Raw genomic sequence first — 21,171 nt, 5'->3', positions numbered from 1 at the left:
AGTGAAAGCAACATATTTGATAAGTCATCTGTGGGAGCAATATGTTAAAACTTCCTTGTATCTTAATGGTCGAATCAGCCCTCCAGGAACAACCAGAAATATTTTCGCAACAAACAAATAACCTGAACACATTCTAATGTAATAAAAAATAAAGAAATTATTTTACATTAACAATTTTATTACTCACTCAGAGAACAATTGATAAACACACAAATCAAATTTATATTTTGCTATCAATGAAATATTAATAATGGCGAATAATAATTAATACTCAATTATGTATTTACGTAATTTATTGGCATATTAAAGTATTGTGTACGTAGTGAAAGTGATATAAAACTAAAACAGCGCAAATATGCCCTAAATTGAACGTTATTAACAATAATTGCTCTATAAAGCGTATTAATATGTATTACCAAATAAGATTTGAAATTAATTAATCCCACTTTAATGGATTAAATTTTAAAAACTGAATAAGGTTTACAAATTTTTTTAATTTATGACTTAATCATGGCGGTTATTTCGTTAAATTAATTGTAATTATACTAATTACATGGTGACCCAAAAAAATAAAAAAAATATTCGTAAAAAAATATCCAAATTACTATCATCATGATTGATCAAGGATGGTTTTGAAATGATACCAGTTGACGGGACCTTGTATCAGGGAGGGTCTTGAGGGCTTAAGAATAGGTGATATATTAAGGGTTAGGAGCACTGGGGAATGATCAGAAGATAGTTCGTTCAAGGACTGTGCTGTTGTGAAAACAGATCCTACACCAGAAGCGACAAAGAAATCAACTAAATCAGGAGCACGATTTGGATCTGAAGGCCAATAGGTGGGATGGTCGGGGGAGAAAAAGGAATATCCTTGGGCAAGGATTAAGTTGTTAAGGAGACGGCCACGGGAATTGACAAGTCTACTACCCCAATGGGGATGTTTTGCATTGAAGTCTCCTCCTGCAATAAATCGGCGACCGAAAGATTGGAAGAGGGAACTCATTTGGGGATAATAGATTGGGACGGAAGGGGAACAATAAACTGCTGATACGGTGATAGGTAAAGGAAAAAATTGGAGCGATATTGAGATGGATTGATAGGAGTCGGTGAATTGTGATAGGTGCAAATGGTGCTGTAAGGAATTAGAGGCTAGGATAGCGGTACCACCTTGAGCTCTCAGTGCTGAACTGTCGGTTCTGTAAGTAGTGTAACCGTTTATGTGAAAACGATGTCTGTCGGTCAAGTGAGTTTCTGTAATAAGTGCTACGTCAACGTTTTTGTCATTCAATAATATTTCGAGTTCATGTTTATGTGTCAGTAGTCCGTTTGAGTTCCAGAGAAGAACTGTGAGAGGCTTTGAAGATAAGGGATTCATCATAATTAATTTAAAGAATATTTTTTCCTTCAGAACAGATGTTTAATGTAGTTAAAAATAAAAAGTAAATTTGTCGAAGTCGAAAGAAATAATTACTTGGCTGATCTTAGTCCAATTTGAATGCATTTGCAAATAAATTTCTTAAGGGAATTATTCACTTAAAAAATACTGGATATGATTAGCAACATTATTTAAAATTTTTACAATTTTGTTTATCACAAAATAATGGCCACCGTAACTACAGTAGGAGAACTGGCCAGGAACGGAGCTAACACTCCTTTCATTGGCCCGGAACCTGTCCTAGGGATCACCAAGGGTGCAGTTCGTGTGACTCTTCTCAGAGACTGGATCTGGAGAGAGAGAGAGCTTGAAAAGAACTGGGTGATGTGTCCTGGGGTCGAAACACAGCAAAGACTATGATGCCTTGGATGTGTAAACAAAGAACTCAAGAGACTCTGTGCTTGGGTAGAAATCAGATTACTCTGAATACAGGCCTATTCACGGGGCATGATAGGTTCAGGAAGCATCTGTACAAGGTGGGGGCTCATTAGCTCGGAACCGTTGTACAGTTTGTGTCAGGAAGAGGAGAAAACGGCCTCTTACTTGTTGTTCGATTTTCCTGCAATCGAGCTGTTGCGCTATGAAACCTTTGGAACATAGGAGATAGTAGCGCAAAAAAGAACTAGAAAGGAAAGCCCTCAATCTCTTTAGTAGGGGAGGTTTCTTATACTAGATCTAAAAAGGGGAAGGCACAATAAGTCTCTTGTGGCTGCGGTGCCGTGGGGAGCAGGTCCCGTCCCTTTTCTAATTCTAATTCCAATAGAAGGAGAATGTTTTTAATTAGGTCGCTCTGGCGGCAATTTAATGCCGAAGCAACACCAAAAGTTAATGTAACCCTTAGAGCAATTAGCGTTGTTAAAGCTGAACCCTCAATACAGCTCATTAACAACCAACGAACACTAATATTTAATCTTCGAACAATATTGAAGAATAATAAATTCACTTCTCCCAAACAATGATTCCTTTCAATATCACTATTATTGTTAGAGAATAGATGGCGTGAACTCCAAGTTAATAGAGCTCAGCTTATTGAGTAAATAAAATCGATGACTAGTTTGAAGCGAATAAGAAGTAGAAGAAGAAAAAAGGCCCAGACAAAAGACGATCGAGTTCAAAAGCCCCTGCTGAAAATTTCTCCATGTCAAGTATAGTGACAGATGCTGTATGACTACATCATAATAAAGCTCCACTCCTACTAAACAAGTCTACAAAACTTCACAATCATACAGTTCTTAGAATATGTTTGTTGTTGCCAATTTGTAAACAATTCCATTTTGGTTGTTGTAAACAAAACATAAAAGTCCAAGTTTCTTTTTTTCTATTTTTAACAAATTAAAGAAAAGTTTGTCTTTCATGTTTCCACTGGTTAAAGATTTTATTATTTCTAGTTATGTATTCTGAAAGTGCAAGCTACCATTTATGTTATTAAACTTATTGAAATAAAACAGACTCTGGCAGCAGGTGTTTCAATAACACCCTCGAGTATTATCTCAAGTTACCTCCTTCAACATGCAACACAAGATCCTGCTGACTCAGGTAAAAATAAGGGCCTTAGTTAAAGTGGTTCACATGCCAACCCAAGATATAACCACTATTATATTTATTAACTATTTTTAACCAGTAATAGTACAAATTAAACCAAACTACAATAATCTACGTTTATTCTCATCGTGTAACATAAAATTGAAGAATATTATATTTTATAATATTGTATAACGGTATTTTTATTACAAACACTAAATTGGAGGACTCTGCCGCCATGAATCAATACAGGCTACACACATTGATACTACGATGCAATTGATTATTGCAGTGATGCAATAAAATTACTCGCTAAAGTAATTAAATAATCTCATTTAAACAATAATTATTAACCAGCTTTTATTACTGTAATAAATAAGACAGTTTTCAAACTATTAAATAAAAACCACTCCGAATATTTGTTACGGAAACAAAAATTAGGCGCAAAACATCTTTATGCGATCATTGCGATCCTAACTCTTTCGTTACCATAGCACCATATGCAACAAAACTTTGTAGTATCACAGCCCCAAGGTTGCAAATATGCAGCGCTGATATTACACCAGTTTATGGTAACTTAATCAGATAAATAAGAATAGAATTGCTGTGTTAAAACCAATAAAACGATGGACAAGAATGTTCTGTCAAAATTTAGTTGCACTTTGTTAGACTGACCGACATGTTATGCCTAACAGGGCTGCATAATCGCATTTCTGAATTTTCATTGGATGGCTGCAACTAAATTATGAGATCGAATTTAATGAAAGAGAAAAGTATATGTAATAATTTGTTTATGTTCAAATAGATGCCTAAATGCTCTATCCTAGATATTAGAATTCATTACTATCAGCTACAACGCTGTTTTTGAATTGATTTGCACAAAATGCTTCCTTCAACATTATAGAAAGCAGAATATATCCTGACTACTTTTTTTGGTGAATGCAAAATCTACTAACTAAACATTTTACAATATATTTAAGGGGATGAAATAAGTAGTGGGGAAAAGTAACCTTTACGCCCTCGCAAATGTACAAACGTATCGTATAGCTCATAATTCTGTCTTATTAAAAGAAATATGGTTCCCAGGGCACTCATAAAAAAAACCAGCTAACCGAGGTGATCAATAAAGCTGATGAGAGATTGATCTAAGACACCAGAATAAGCAGACCATTACAGAATTAAGAGCATGATCTATTCAATTGAAAGGAAGAACCAAACAAAAGGCAAACTATGGATTCATGTTGAAATCTAAAGAAAAGAAATTAATTGAATCAGTTACAGAACAAAAAGTGAAATACGAGGGCACTGTCTCAAGCTTTCTATGCTGCAAAGAGAGTGGTGAATATTGTACTGAAAAGACCCGGCCTGAAAAGCAGCAGACCAAGGTTGATTAAAGATCCGATTCATGCAAGATTCTAGGTGAAATTGGCACAATGTTGATGGATTGCTCGGCACAAAGGTGGTTGTCTGAAGATCTAAGGGTTTAGAGGCTGTTATCTCCTGCAGAATCTGTGTTAAAATGAAAAAGATCCAAGTGATGGCACTACGATGCCACCAGATGTTGGGTACAGAACAAAGCTCCTTAGTACCTACGGAGGTTAACAAATCAAAAAGGGATACTGAGAATGAAAAGAAGCCCTCCAAGTTGGCACCGCTTTTTGTCCAGTGCGCCATACTAATTCAAAAAAACTAACATGGTTTTCTTTATCTCGAAGTTTTATAATTCACGATTTCTCCACTAATATGTTCGAACTTATCGCTGATTTCATGTAGGTTTGAAACGTAGCTGAAGTGAAATTCTCTAGATCAAACTATGAAGAACGAATCCAGTACAGAAATACAACAAAAAAAAAGGCTTGATATAAAGGATAAATTATCGATATCTAGCACTAAGGACTTGGCCATATTTTCAAAAGTTTGTACGTGTTTGTGAGAACAAAGATGGTTACTTCGAAATTATAAAGATAGAAGTTGCTGCACTAGAGTCGAGCAGACTTTGTAAGGTACCACCCTCTTCAGTGAAAAGATAACCAGGGCCGGATTTTCCTATAGGCTAACTAGGCTTCAGCCTAGGGCCTCAAGATCAAGAGGGGCCTACATTCAAATTGTTAGCAAAATTAAAATTACACTATTCTAAAAACGGTGAAACTAAAACACTGTTTTAGTGATGTATCAATGTAGTGATGTATTTTATTATCTCTCATGTAATTTACAAACTTAAAAATGGGAGTTGAAAGGGCCTCATAAGTGGAATAGCCTAGGGCCTCTTTTCATCTACATCCGGCCCTGCTCGTAACTTAAAAAAAGTTAATTGTAGTTACAAATATAATATAAAAAAAAATGCCAAAGGATACTTGGACTTGAACGGCAAGAGGTGGGGTTCATCTTAAACTCAGAATTGATTTAAGTACACTGTTTGCGACGATGGTACGCAAACGGTGGTATCAGGCAACCGCAAACACGCATTTTCAGAGAAAACTCAATGTTGATAATTTGAATCGATCACAATACTTCCTTAGACGTGGAATAAGAGGAAATGAAAATAACTGGTAACTTAGTAACAAGTGACTTGTAAAGAATTACGTTATTTCTTTAACTTGCGAACATTTTTCTGTTATGTCTTTTCCACGAGTATACGATGTTCTGAAATCTCTCAATCTGAGAAACGGTTGTTCTCAGGGAAACGCGATACACATGAACACTCTCTTTTAAAACCAAAAATAACATTTTCAATTGAAAACAACAGCCAGTTATTTAACAAAAATTATTAATTTAAATTATCTGTCACAATCCCCTTACCGGCGATTCGTTAAGTCATAAAATTACAGCTGACATAACTAACTTAACAAAAGGCTAGAAAGTTAGTGACTGCAATGAAGTTTTATTACTCGTAAATAATTTGCAATAGCTTTTAGTTAAGACTTAATTTTTCGAAGGGGGAACAAAGCTGAATGTTGCGACAAGTGTCCCTCTAAATATGTCTACTTTCTTATTCAAGGTATTAAACATTATTTTAATAATAACCTGTCAGTTATTAAAATTCAAAACTGAATGTTGCTGGGTCTTAAGTGAATTTATGCGCAACATTTATTGTGTAAAGGGAAAGGAGATGGAAATAAAATTATTAAACGAATTTTGAATAATTTAATTAAAATTTATCAACTTTAAGATTAGAAGGGTGTAAATTAAATAATAAAATAACTTTACATCTTTAAAGGCGATCTAAATCAGTTAAAAAAAAATGACAACGACGACGACAGGAGAAAAAAAGAAGCTTGCAGAACGGAAGATTTATATGGGGTGGGAGAGAGGGGAAGAGACGAAATTACAACCATGGGAACATTGTTAACACAAAGATAAGAGAGCTCATAGCCATAGAGCTGCTGAGTCACACACATTCTGCAGATACTGCCGGCGGAAAGTGCAACATCACATCTACTTGCTGCTAAGATAACCTCAGCTAGTACTTTTCATCTCAATTTATCTCGTAATTATATTTACTTCAATTAATACATTCTTATTCTCAAACAGGGAAAAACAACAATACATTGTAATCTATCAAAACATTTGTCCATTAATTTGTTATCTCTTTGGGGAAGATTGCAAATTATGCAATTTTTTTTATAAAATACTATTTATGCTGCATTTTCATCTTTTCTTATACTATGTTATTGTTTATTACTATATTATTATTTTATATTATTGTTTACATTATTCGTAATTGATAAAGAATAGACGCATATGATTAGGGATATCGTGATCGGTAGATAGTCTCTCGTCAGACTGTCTTCAAAGCGCGGAGATTTCGTGTTAACAGTATAAACATGCTCTGGAAACGCCTTAGCGAACTCAAAGACCTAGGAAGAGATCATACACCAATTGTGGATGTCGGGGCACCTTGGCGAGGCATGGCGTTGAAACCCTTTTTCATGAGGACTGAACCTTTCTGTGGGAGGATAAGCTAAAGGAAGTAACAGGTTTGCAGAAGTACCTGAGGCTGGCAAAGAACTGTCTGGTCAATAATAAACGAATCAGATCTGAGGCGTCATTTGGCCTTGAATAAAAATTAATTTCGCTAACTGATAAGTTTTTTTCGCGAGACATTTTCAGGTTAAACGGCACCTGAAGAAGTTGCTTTCTGTTTGGGGGAAATCTAAAAAAAACTCCACTACACCTCTTAGTTGACTGCAACGCCAGAAGATTCAGTCTTCTAGGTAATTTACCAAGTGCTGGACGAAAACATACCCTCTTAGATCCTGGAATTTCTCGGCCATCTAACACTGAAGGGACACGGCCTGGACCAGAAAGGGAAACACAATACATCTTATGATCACAGTGTAATGTTAAACCCCGAAATAACAATGAATATGACTATAAACGATAATTTTAGATTTCATATCCACTATTCTGCAATAAAAAATTATATAAAAATCAAGGAAAGAACCCAGACTTTCTTTCGGGCAGTTTTGGTTCATTTCAAAGCCACTGGGTGTCGAGAAAGCACTACTTCAGACATATCAGAGTTCAAATCAGAAGCAGAAAAAATAAAGGCAAACAAATAAGCATCGCCCATATCCATTTCATAGTTTTTAATTTTTTTTTATATATTATTAATTAGTGATATATGTTGTTACTGAGCCATGAACCTTGCGATTATTATGCTCTCTCGAGTGCTAATTGTATTAAGTAGTTCAAACTGTATTGTACAGTTTAATTTTTATCTTAAAGATTTGTTTAAATTAATAAAAAAAAGTATGAATTGCTTCAGAAGACTAATAAAAAAGAGAAGTAAGGCCCTGACTGGTGAAAAGTAGAGATAATTGCAAATAATGAAAAATCTCAAACAAAATATCCATACAGCAATTAAACAAAAAGTTAATTTATAAAAGAACCCCAAAAAGTCGCAATCCATTCTTGAAAATTAATTACTTATTATTCAACAAGCCTTGCAAAAGGAACGGATGTTCCACTGTGTTCGCCCAAAAACTAAATAACAGAAAGTTTTTTAAAAAAACACACAAACAAAATAAAGAATTGGTTATAAAAATTACCTCAAAATTTTCCTTGTGTTGTTAGGATGTAAACAACGAGCCATTTCCGGATCCACACTTCTCAGCCTGTTGTGTAAAGATAAATTCGTTTCCTCTTCAGCCATTTGCCGGATTTTCTTCTGTTGTAAATTTAATTTCTCAATAATCGGTGAAAATTCTGTATCGATCAAAGTTCGAAGGTCACTTACGCACAGTTCAAGATCTTTTTCTAACTGAAACATATGTGTATGTATTTATTTATTTTTTCCTTTTAAAGAATAAAATTTGTGAAAATGTAATATTGTTTTCTAAAAAAGTCTAACTTTTCTTCATGAAATTTAAAGTTTTCTTTTAAAACAGAATATAACCTTATTGTTCATTTCTGCCTGTATTGTGATTAAGTGATGTCTGAATTCTTCAGCAGCTCTGCTGAAAGCTTTGAATGGAGCTTCTTGGCCAGTATCAGTACTTTCCTGGAGCAATTGTAAGCCACTCCGTTCTTCTAAACGTAACATTAAACTCCTTAAATGATTCTCTTTTTGTTTCAAATCTTCTTCCACATCCAGTTCCTCTTGACACCTGGTATAATTTCATTTATTTAAACAATCAACTTCTTAAAAGTATTTAGATCTGAAAGGAAATGATCTAAATGTTTGCCTGTGAGTGGTAAAATAGAAAGAATAAAAATGCAAAACTTCCAAAAGAAAGCACCGGAGGAACCACATCAAGTAGCACTAATCACTAATACCATAATAACTCGGCTTCAAGTGATTGCAAAATGCATAATCAAATGACTGGAACATCTTACTTTGCCGCTAATAATTCTGCATACTTGAATAATGAACATATTTCGGTAGATACATGCTCGTTCGGTATTTGGTAGTCCAGACCGCTGCCAATGTCCTCCACTAAGACTTGCCATAAAAGAGACTCTATGTAGTAGTGTGTACCGCCCACTACAACTGGCAACTTCTTCTTCTCATGGAGTCGTCTTATCTAAACAATATTATTAAGGAAAAATGCAGGTATAAAATAATTGACATGAAAATGTGTGTTAAATTTTACTAAAAGAGAGGATACAACTTTTGAATCTTTTAAGTGATAGATGTGGTCATTCCCTCCAAAAGATGTGGAGGAAGTAACTGAGACTCCCTCAACACGTACCTTCACGATATCGGCAAATAAAATAGAGCACGATGACAGGTTCTACACGAATTGAACCAGCCCTAGCTCAGCGTTCTCTAACAACTTGAATTTATTGAATGAACTTAACTTGTGATTGTGAAGAGTGGATTTACTTGCGAATCCGGATAAAACTGTGGCCAGCGTGGTTAAAATCACTTCAGACCTTAAGAAGACATAATCAGTTAAGAAACGAAGAATAATAGTGATTTGGTTATGACCAGGAAATAAAACAATTCAAATTTATCCCAGATGTGAACCATCAAAGTAGAATTCGAAGTATCAACATAAACCCTGAAACCTGAACAAACCAACATAGCTTTATCACCGGGTTCATTCACAGCACAAACGTAGGGTCTGCAGTGGGTATGGTTTACATGCCATTCAGTAACTTTCTTTTTTGAAGAAATGTTACGAGTTAAAAAACACTTATCCGCCAACCATTCGTGCATTACCTTAACGCCGAACATTTAATATTTTCTTTCCTTCGTCACTATTAAGGACGTTGAGTTGCCAAAACTGGTGTTTTTATTCCTGACCTCAAGAATGCGTGCACCACAATCGGAACAACGATGTGGTAGCAAGAAGAATATAATAACAATGGCCACTTTATTACTGTTTAAAAAGGAAATTCTTTATGATCTTCCTTATGGTTTCCGGAAAAACTGCCTTTACCACAAGCTTGCGAAATATTTTTTTTGAGTCATGAACATGCTTGCGGAAAATTGTCATTATAATTTTTGACTCGTGCCGCAACATTCCAAACTCATAAGTAGATAATCACTGTCTGCATTAGTCACAAAAACAACAATTGTTTAAACACTCCTATGATTTTGCTTTGTAAAGCCTTGAAGAAGGTAAATTTTTTATCACTATTCTCTTTATAATAATATAATTAATTTTTATATATTCTTTTAAATTTCTTACGCCGACTTGAAACACCAACAATCACAAATTCTACGCAGTATAACAAATGCTCGGGTTTTATCTGTTTTAGGATACGTAATCGTGTTTTATTTAAGGCGAGCGGGTGATTGGCTCTCAGCGCCCGAGTCTAATGAAGGGACTGCCTTCTCAGAGCCTTCAAACATGCTTCCCCTCCGAGACGGCTTCCTAGGGACGGTAGCCCTAGGGTACGTATTATGTTAATGTGCTTATGTAGTAGTGTATCATGTGGTTTAAGTACTGTTCTGGTGTGTGCATGGTGCACTGAGCTAGGGTTACCTATGGGGGCGCTGCTCCCCAGTGCCTGCGTGCAACAGGCACCCCTTACAGGAGGCTGATTGCATCCTAACTGGATGGGCGATGGGGCCGCCAACTCCCTACGCCAATGACCGGTTGTTATGTATGGCTCGGAGATGTGGGCGCTGACGGTGGCTGATGAAAATAGACTAAATTGCTGGGAAAGGAAGATCCTTAGAACTATCTACGGACCTATAGCTGACAATGGAGTTTTCAGATGTAGAAGGAACATCGAGCTGAAGGAGCTATATAAGGATGCAGACCTGGTGACCGCTATTAAAGTTGGAAGACTGAGATGGTTGGGGAATGAAAGAATGGATCGTGGGAGAGGCCCACGCAAAGCTTTGAAGGACATCCTGGGGGGAAGAGACCGCGGGGTAGACCGCGACTCCGCTGGCTACAAGATGTGGAGGATGACCTCCAAAAAATGCAGATTCACCAATGGAGAAGAAAGTCAGTAGATCGAGAGGGCTGGTTTAATCTGCTTAAGGAGGCCAAGGTCCTACAAGGGCCTTGGTGCCAAAGGAAGAAGAAGAAGATAACAAATGCTCCATACTCCGATCTAGAAGTACCGTTTACTCAAGACCTAATCTCCGTACCTTACCAGAAGATTCACTCTCGTCTTTCCTCACATCCTCTCTTATTGACCACCTTTCTTTCATCTTTGACTCTTCCTGGCAAACTCCAACGACGATTGAAACGATGCTGGCGTCGCGATTTACTCGACGGTCAGTTTAACAATTAACTTATTCCCAACAATTAATTAACTTATAACCATCAAATTTCTTGCAGCAGAGGTACATAATTGCGACAGCAGTTGTAAATTTCAATAAACGAAGATATTAAAAACAGTCATGTCCAAACTCTTCTGTAAAAGATCCTGTCGTAATTATTATTAAATAAATAAATATTATGTTTAGTCTACTATCTACTCTAGAGAGAGCCAGTATTTATTTATTGAAACAGATTTTATAAAGAGGTTGTGTGGGAGCTAAAGTGAAATGCTATTTTTGTTTGAATAATAAACGGTAATGATATTGCAGTTAAGTATTTAATAAACAGTCAGGTCTGCCATTCGGCAAATCTGATAAAGAGGAATTAAGTAAGTGATCATTTCATCTCAAAATGTTTAATACTCTGCTTCTTTTCAATCTGTTCTACAAATATTATAATCCAGGAGAAAGGAAAACAAGAAACAATTTCATGATTATATCAGCCTCCCATTAATCTGGGACCAGTATTTTTGAAGTGGTCCCTACTAATGTACACTTTCAAAATAATAACTTCGATTTTTATTTTTAAATTTATGAGCATAATAAAGTGAAAGTAAACCGCTCTTTATTTTTTTTAATTCTAAAATGTTAAAACAGGCAATTAATACAATATATCGGAGTTATTACAATATAACTTTTTTAGCAATCAATTATTAAAGTTAGATTTAACAATTTTAATTAAATATTTATCGTTTATTCAGCTCTTATAGTTAACTTTTGAAGCTGTAAGTTTTTGTTTAAGAGATTTTCGTTCGTTCGTAGGATATCTAGAATATCCTAATCTACGTTGCCTAGGAGGATTTGCCCTATATTTAAAAAGAGAAAAAATTGAATTTTATCTTTTATAGAAAAAAAGAAAAAAATTGTTAAAGTTAGATGTTTTTCAACGTTACGCTTTTTGACGATCAAAATAACTGTCATGCTGGACAGTTTTAATATACAGGGTGTATACGGAGGAGTAGTCGAAACTTCGGGAGAGAAGTTTATAAGAATAAAATTATAAGAATCGTTTTGAGGCTCTGTACCAAGCAGATTTATAGGAAATTTAATGCTCTTTCGTTTGGAATAAGCAGATTTGTTGTAGGATAAAGGATAGAAAAGTTACGGCCGTTTTTATGGTGAAAAACGCGAATATCGACGGAAAAGTTAAAAATGCAAATATCTTGGACACTATTGAGAATCGGGCCAAAGTGAATAGAATATTTTTGGTTGCATTTGAGCTGTTGAATTACCTCCCGAAGTTTCGACCACTCCTCCGTATACATCCTGTATAAATAATGTAATTTTTTCTAAAGAACTTCGAAATGCATTTTCCCTTAAAATATGCGGTTGCCGCAATTATGGTCACCACTAATCTTTTCAAGTATTTACTGCTAATTAAATTCTATAATTGAAACAAACAAGTTTACCCGGCATTTTGTAGTAACAGTTTGTGCAATCTGGGGTAGGCACATGGTATGAAAAGTATTAAGTAAAATAAGCTTAAGATTTTATTAATATTATTATTTTTAATTAAATTCGAATTTTAGTATTCAGATTATATCCTCAAATATGTTATTCTTCTCTTGCCTCTTTTATTGCATTTAACTGTAGTAAAGTTTCTTAAAGTAGTATTTGCTTAGTCGATGCTGAAATTTAGAATACTGAATAGGATGCAATCACTCTACTTAGATTCTTAGCATACTGTCCCGCTCGTGATTGCAATTGGACGAGGAACTCAAGCTACTGGACAAACTTGAAATTACCTTTGCCGAATATAAGATGGATGCTATTAATCTCCATTTGTAATAGTAGCAGCAGTAGTAATTTCTAAAATACAAGGACAAAACAAAAATAATAAAGGATATTGCCCAAAACACTTTACATATCCTTTTTCTATAGAGTTGTTAATAAAATAAAACCATCAAGATGAATCAAACTGATCTGGAATAAAGAAAGCAATCACTGGAAGATAAATTACCATCAATCTTGCAAATCTAATCATTGCAGTCACTTCATCATTGGGTGAAGTTCAAGGAATTGAGGATTGACTTCACTACAACTTTCATCCACACTACAAATATGATTCAAGACAATTAGTTCTTTAAAATAATAATATGCAGACGACTGTCTATTCAACAGGATTTTCCTGATTATCGTTGGAAGACATCACTTCTACACGCAAGCCGTTATGGTTTAAAAACACAATTTAAATATCATCCAATCAATTGTACAGAATAGTTAGAGCTACAGAGAGTGTAGCGAATCACCCTTGTGATTTCGTTACGTTTGAATCGAAATAATGAAGAAATATTTTAGATTTTGCTCAGGATACTATCATATGTTATTCCTTAAATTGTGAATCAACTTTTTTTATATTTTTATATTTTAATAAAACAATAAAAATGAAAATTTAAATAGAATTCCAAAGAAATAGCAATAAAATGAAAAGTGGTACAGATATTTACATTTCTGTAGATCAAAGTATAGATGTAACAGGTTAATATCAATCTTTTACCTTTTTTTAAAACAAATTTCAACATAAGGAACGTTAAGGATACATTAAACAAAGTCCATCATATGGGTAATACAACCAGCCTGTTGGTAACCTGATCCACATTTATATTCAACGAAGATATAGCTTTCAGCCTTTAGAAGTAAAAATTAAATAATGAGAAGAAACGGAAAGTGAATTGTCACTTATAACTTTCACTTAACATGTGAATAACGCCAACTTTGTATACCATAAAAGAGCAAAATCTAAGTGATGTAGTGGCCCAGAAGGTGGACAATAAAGATTTTTAAAGAAGAAAAAGAAAAAAGAAAACCAACATAGTAAACAATAATAATACTATTTACAATATTTTTTATTCAAGCTACAGTTTGCCATGTATTTCATTCAGTATTGGCTCTTATTAAACTTTTGAAAATTACCAGAGGAGAAAGAAATAACTTCGTCTGGGAGTTGTCTGGAGATTAACAAAGGGAAAGAAGAAAGCAAACAGCAAGATCGAGAGACAAGGTCGTGAAGAAACCGTTACGTTCACCTAACAAGAGTGTCGCTTCCCCTCTCCGCGATGTTGGTCTTGCGAGGAGCCGGTACTGCTGCGAGGAGCTGGAGCAGCATTCTTCACGACCTCCCACAAGTTCATGCGCCCACCGCTACATGTCCAACTATATCCTAGGTCAGCTTCGCATAATCTATTTGTACACTCTACCTTGGAAGAATACCTTCTTCTTTAAAACAACTAAGAATATTCTAGCTCTGTAACTCCCCATGCAACCAACAAATAGTACAGCCTTAAAAATTCAATTTATTAAAATTACTGTGTACATATACACCGGTTCCTCGATTTACACGGTCAAAAAATTGGTCGTTTCATTTTGATTATTTTGTTTACAATAATTAATAACTATGAAACGGTGGATAGCTCCGCAGTGCTTGATATTATCTATGATTGTATCCGCCATAGCAGCCATGTTTCTTGTATCCTTGACCGGCTTCAGACATTCATCCATCAACAGATGTATATTAATAAGTTTAGTGTAGAGATTTTGACTGCACTTACGTTACCATTTGGCTCTACACTTGCTGACTTAGAGTCACAATACTGACAAATAAACACTTTTTCTTACTGCATTTTTTACTTTAGAATTTTTATAAACGTGATTTCTTTGTTCAGAAAAAGCCAGAACCTCATATAGTGAAGCAGCACCAGTTAGAAACTTTTATACAATTTTTGTTAGTAGTAAAAGAAACTTAGTAACGTCGATGGAGAATTTAGTCGAATTTAATTTTTAATATTTTCGAAGGATTTTTTAAAAATACTTAAATAAGTGAAAAAGTCTCAAGGTTAATGCATTACAAGAAATTTCATTCTTCTGGATAACCTCTATCTCACAGCTGGAATCAAAGCTGTACATCTTTAACGAGACTCTTGGCTCAGCAGTAAAATGAAAAATAAAGTCGTAATATTACAGAATTTTCACAATTTTGAGTAATCAGAGGTATGATATTTAAATAAAAATATTTATTTAATGAACTATAAAAAAAACGAGAAATTTAACCAGAAAAAAACCCTGCTAAAACAGTTGAATACGAAATGCCATTTAATCAGTTTGATCAGAGTGTAAATCTGAAGCGACCTTTTGTAACCCGATAAGAGTTGGCTAAAAACCTTTTCCTTCCAAAAGGAAATAAATTATACACAACATAATGTATCTTGAAGAAGGATGAAATACTAAGCAAGGATGGAATATCCTTTTACTTTCTCAGAAACGGTGTGTTCTGGAAAAATGTTCCCACGGTAAAAAAGAGAACCTGAAATAGAGCGAGTGGCTGGCTTTGCAGAAGAGTGCAGCGAATAACTTTAGCATTTCACCTTCTCCTGGCTAAACATCTGCCAAACATTTTGCAATTAATGTTAAAGAGATATAAGAATAGGAAATATGAAGGTCATTAGAAGATTGAATATACTGTAGAGAGAGAGAAGTGCTCTTCATCAGGGTCAACCTTTAGTGGCAACTATAAACCTGAGGAGCACAATAAGCATCACTATTACAGGGTCATCAACCAAACGGACTGATATGACTTCAGTGTGATGACATTAAAATGAACGCATCTGACAAGGCCGTCCATATAGAGAATTAAAAGCATCAAATCACTGACTAAGATTATGTTTAAATCCCATATGGTACTTTACTAATTCATCAATATTAATTACATCTTGGAGTGCTCTATACAGGTTGCTTACACATTTACACGCCATTTGTAAACACGCATTAAGTGCAATGGCTTTAACTTAGAACATGAGCTACAAGCTGTGAAGGTTAGAAAGAGAAATCATGTCATAGGTGACTCACAGACATCGAGGGCGAAAATTTGTGATATCAGCGTAAAGAAATTTAATATACTTCTTTCTTTTAATGAAATTCACTTGTGGCAGCTGTCTGCTCTTAAGAGGTAACCATTAGTTTGATTTATGTCAAACTGCAATTTGATACATTTATTGATGTCTGTCTTCAAATTATATTCTTATAGTGGTTTTATTATTAGTGATCTGTTACAGTTGGTAGTTGTTAGGGTCTGAAATAATCACTTACTACACTTATCAACACCCATTATGGGGGCACAATAGATCTACGCAGCGAAACGGATTAGATGAGCGGTTAGGGTGTACTGGCTACCAAAGCGGAGATCCCAAGTTCGAATCCAACAACTGACCTTTAGATTTCCTCTTGCTAGCAAGCTTCTTACAGCTCACTGTTCGTTGTCTGAAAGGAGAGAACAGCAAAACGCTGGCCGGCAGTACAAGTATTTCGTAAATTTTCCATACCCAATCTGGGAATAGGTTTCTGAAATATCTGAATAATTTTCAGGCAGGAGCTGCTTCGTAGCATTCATCATGTTTGGGCGACCCCAAAGACCAAGACTCGGGAAAAATCAAGTAGATTGACGAGAGGCGCAACTCATTATCCTCACAATCTAAGTTCAACAGTCTCTGCAATGCGAACATTGCTGAAATAATTAAGTAATTCTTCAGGTTACCAAATTAGTAATTAAATACACAAAGCGTTATAATTGGTTACTTTTAATAAAGTTTGATTATTCAGGTTTGTTTTTTGAAAGAACTGCACTGAGAATGTGTGCAGTAATTATGTTAATTTTTTAAATGATTCATCTATCGGGTATGAAATATTTTCTGAGTAATCTATACAGTTATAAATGTTTGATGTATTTAGTCACTTTGCGGTTATTAGGTAATTGTGTTTGTTCATAATGCGAAGAATTTATCAAAGATAAAACTGTCTCCAAATAAGTTTGTAACAATATTGTTTCTCCGTCTATCTTCCATTCTGTAACTATTCGATAAAGATACCACTTTCTTTTGATTCTCCTTTCTATTGATTAACCTATTATTGAAGGAATTAAGAACTGAGATAATTGAAACTCTTACAGAATGGCAAATATTTGATTCTATTCTTGCTATTGTCTCCTCTGTCAAGTAATAAAGCGTCAAACCATAACAAAAAGTGGCTAATGCAGAAAAGCCCCTTGCGCTGGCCGGTGGCTTGATTGATTAATTTTTGTTTTATCTAAAATGATAAGATGGTTCTTTAGGCAGGATCTACGTCTAATGCGGGCAATAGTCTTGGGAAGATATTAAATTATATAATAAATAACGACGTTATTTCAATTCCCCGTAACCATAATCACATGATTCAAATCTTTTCTTTTTCTGCAACTATATTCCACTACAAGGATGAACCTAAGTTTGGAACTGTGGATAACTTCCAAAAATAGTCTCACAGTAGAAGAAAGTACTTTCATAAAGGATATTCAGTTGTGAGAACGGATGCAGGTCTTAAGTGATGTGTTGCTTCCCAAGGGAACTGGAACTACTCTGAACTTATAATGTTAATTGGCCACGTAATAGCAGAACAATCAGCAATGTTCCATTTTTTTTTGGCAGTATGCAAAGCTTAATTGATTATAAGATTTTTTTACTGGTTTTTTTTTTCTTCCATATTCGAAGACTTTTCTTACGGAAATGCTAAATATGGACAATGGAAATCTCGTAAATTAATTTTTTATTGGGTTAACGAAGCAATTAAACTATGACAGCATAATAATTAAATAATACAATACTTTATAACTACATAAAATTACAAACGCACCATAAATACGTCTCTAGCAGAATCATTCACTCTGTTATAAAAATATCTTTCATTCAAAACTTAATCATCGCCCGATACAGGAAATTTCTCTCTTGCCTTACAATCTCAATCCCAACTTCCTCAATCTTTGACACTTTCAGACAATCCCAACCGTCGACTGATACGGCGCTGGCTCTATGATTTACTTGGCGATGAAAGTCAATAAAAAAAAAAATATATATATATAAATAAAAATTAGTACGATTTTGATAAAACACGCCACAGTTGCACAGCATTGTAAGCTAAAATAGAGCGGAATAATTATACAGAACAAATTTACACAAATTCTATCAGTTAACTATTTTTCTCTTGAAACTTAACTCTGTCAGCTTATAATTAATTATATTTCCTCAATGGCGCCACTGAAACTAAGTTACAATTATTTATTTAATTAGAAGAATAAGCAGCCCTTCTCGGTCATCATACTCAAAAAAAGAAGAAGAGAAAGATCTGATGCCTGGATGAAAGGAATTAGTTTTGAAAGGACGGTGCAGTTCTAGTGCGAGTTCAGCTTAAGGAACGTCTTCGCGCAAGATATTAGTAATAGGATCTCAGAAACAGACCCTGCTACTAGCCCTTAGAAATGAAAAATGGAGATGGAGTATTACGATGGTCGGTAGTAACTAAAGGTGGAACTTATAGCCTTCTTAAGATGGCCCATGGACGAGGCAAAACTGTTGGGACAGATAAGTTTCGAAGGAAGTACAATGTCCGAATAAAGAGATTGGAAGAAACCTGATTGATGGTAAGTGCAAAATTGGGCACTTTGTGATGTCTGCTAGGATACCTTGCGATCTGAGACAAGCGTACAAAATACATCCTGGAGATGGGCTTGAAACGTAAGTCTAAGATTTGAAGGAGGATCTGTCCAGGTTGGAGTGCACAGATGGAGGACTGCACAGATAGCAAGATTAAATAATTATTAAAAATGTTATATTTGGGCATCAGAAAATGTTCGTTTTTAATTCCACTGGGTACTACTTTTGCAAAAATCCTTTGGTTTTTAATGTTCTTTGATTAAAATATTATTGTTATGGTATTATTAGCAGTGTATAGTCATCCATTTTCTTACTAGACCTAAAGAGGTACTTTATTTTATTATAATTATTATTTATGGCGCATTAACATCTGTGATTATTGGCGGCCGAACCTTGCTGAAGACCGGCCAGTGTTATCTGGTTACAAAGCTAAAAGAAGCTCCTAGGAAGTGAAATCCTAATTAGTGCTAGAAATAACCTCCAACTATGAATAAAATTTTAAACTGTAAAATGATTCCAACAAATAATTTAAAGAAGAAGAAGAAGTAGAAGAGAGAGAAATTCTTCATAGAATCCCAGAAGAGTCATTCAAAGTAATAAAATAGATAATAGTAAGTTTTTAAGAGGGAAATATGGCTATAATTTTCTAGGTTAATGACTATAATTCTGACGAGGAAGAACTTTTTTTCGATGGAATGAACTGGGGGGAGCTATCACTATTACTAATAGCGCAATTTACCATAACGAAGTAGCTGGCCTCAAGTCGCAGATAGCACGTTATGTACTACAGCCTGTCTACTGCCTCCTCTTGGGGGAGTTTTATTAAATATTTACACGCTAATAGCCGATGAACTTTATACTGCCGCATTTCATATTTATTATAGAACCAACCATGGATAAGGTTTCTCTGGCGTTCTTGATCAGTTTTAACAATAAAAACTTCACATTAAATTTAAACACATTAAATTATTTAAACTACAAAAGTTTAAATAAAATTTCAGCAAACCTCTTCCACATAAAAATTACATACTAAGGATGAAATATGTAAGAACAACAGAATTTTTCTCTTTTTTTTTTTATCTATGTAAATTTTCAAAATAGTAAATAATCTGTTACTTGTTAAGATAATTTATCTATTATTAGATTGAAATAATACCAGAGAAGGGTTTGTTCAGTGATAATGGAACCAGGTTCGAATCCAACCTGCCTCAGACGTTAACGAGACTTGATTGATAAAAAACTAAAAAGAAAAGGTTGACAGATGTCATTGCTGGGTTGATGGCGTACATAATAATGACAATGAGTACGCTAAACACACCCTTGCATCCAATATTCTGAAAGAGACAGCCAAAAAAAGCTGCACCATCACAACCTGGAGGGTCTGTAGCGGTATCTAACAGCTAGGGGCACCTCTTCCAATTCTGGTCTCAAAGGAAAGGTGATTCTGCCAAAGTCAATGAGCTTGAGCCAGTAAAGGCGACTTGCCTTTAACGTAGGTCTTATTTCGATATTTTTTTTTAAAGAGATTAACAGGAACATCCTTCCAATGGAGTGAAAGATGCTCGAAGCATGGGTAACCGTAGCGGTGATCCGTGAATTGATAACTGGTCTACGATTCTCTCTAAGTAATTTTTGGTATATCCTCGAGCAATCTGAACTAATTGATTCTATTTAGTTGTAAGGGTATAATATAATAACCCTGGATAACAAAAACATACAAATCGGACTTGGTTCCAAGCAAGTTTAATTAAAATGCTACCTTCACTGGAGATTCAGCGTGGAATACAAAAACAACCAAAATGCATCTCTAAAAACTGTAAAAAGAATACTTCACTTTTCTTTAAACGGAGTTCCAAAAGTTTAACTATTAACTGATTCATTAATGATTTTATTCCCAATCTGGATCAAATTAGGGGGAGATTCACTTTCAATGAAAATTACCTTCTCGTATACACAATATACAGCACAAGCAAAAATGCAAAAAATTACAATTTTATTTTGTTTCTTGTTTTTGCAACGTTATTGATGTGAAACAAGAGTTTATTACTTATCATGATTTGTCAAGTTGAATGAGCAATTGTGTGAACCATTGTTGTGCAACAGTAGCTTTGTTAAATTTCAGAGTACAAGAGAAAACTTTACCTTGAAACAGTTTTTTTAACTTTTCGGGCAATGAAAATGAAGATTGAATTTTCTATTTCATTTCGCTATTATCAGCACAGCCAAACCAAAAACTTAAAACTATTGCACAGCGTAAAAAGCAACAAAATTGCGTAACTAAGAAAAGAGATAACGAGCAAAGTTACTTCAAACTATCCGAGTTCAGACGATGGCCAAAAAGTTTTTATCTGAACTTAGATTTAATAGCTGTGATGTTATAAAATCATTTCTGTTTGTATGGATATCTAAGGAAAAACAGTTTTCCAGAAAGATCTGTGGAGCTGTGTCGTCACGTTGATTATATGCCAAATAAGATTCTTGTAAAAATTCTAAGTTTCAAAACCAATTAAGAAAATAAACCGTGGAAGACTTAT

General features: G+C 34.7%; 1 protein-coding gene across 6 annotated transcripts in view; it reads right to left on the bottom strand.

Annotated features, from left to right (window-relative positions):
• The window catches only part of LOC141461832 (tRNA dimethylallyltransferase), a 498,974-nt gene that overhangs the window by 164,842 nt on the left and 312,961 nt on the right, over nucleotides 1-21,171 (bottom strand). For 5 of the 6 annotated variants that reach the window (XM_074143235.1, XM_074143208.1, XM_074143218.1 and 2 more), the window contains 3 exons: nucleotides 8,795-8,982; nucleotides 8,355-8,565; nucleotides 8,008-8,219 (listed from right to left, as the gene is read on the bottom strand). In XM_074143235.1, coding sequence (XP_073999336.1) covers nucleotides 8,008-8,219; nucleotides 8,355-8,565; nucleotides 8,795-8,982 — 611 coding nt within the window. Of the gene's footprint in view, nucleotides 1-8,007; nucleotides 8,220-8,354; nucleotides 8,566-8,794; nucleotides 8,983-9,066; nucleotides 9,086-21,171 lie in introns of those variants that run through there. The other variant, XM_074143253.1, reaches the window with a different exon arrangement.

This window comes from Rhodnius prolixus, unplaced genomic scaffold (genome assembly GCF_049639745.1).
Source record: "Rhodnius prolixus isolate KJV_2025 unplaced genomic scaffold, Rpr scaffold_1, whole genome shotgun sequence".
Taxonomy (NCBI): domain Eukaryota; kingdom Metazoa; phylum Arthropoda; class Insecta; order Hemiptera; family Reduviidae; genus Rhodnius; species Rhodnius prolixus.
The sequence above is the reverse complement of the archived record's forward strand: the minus strand, read 5'-3'. Positions and strand labels throughout refer to the sequence as shown.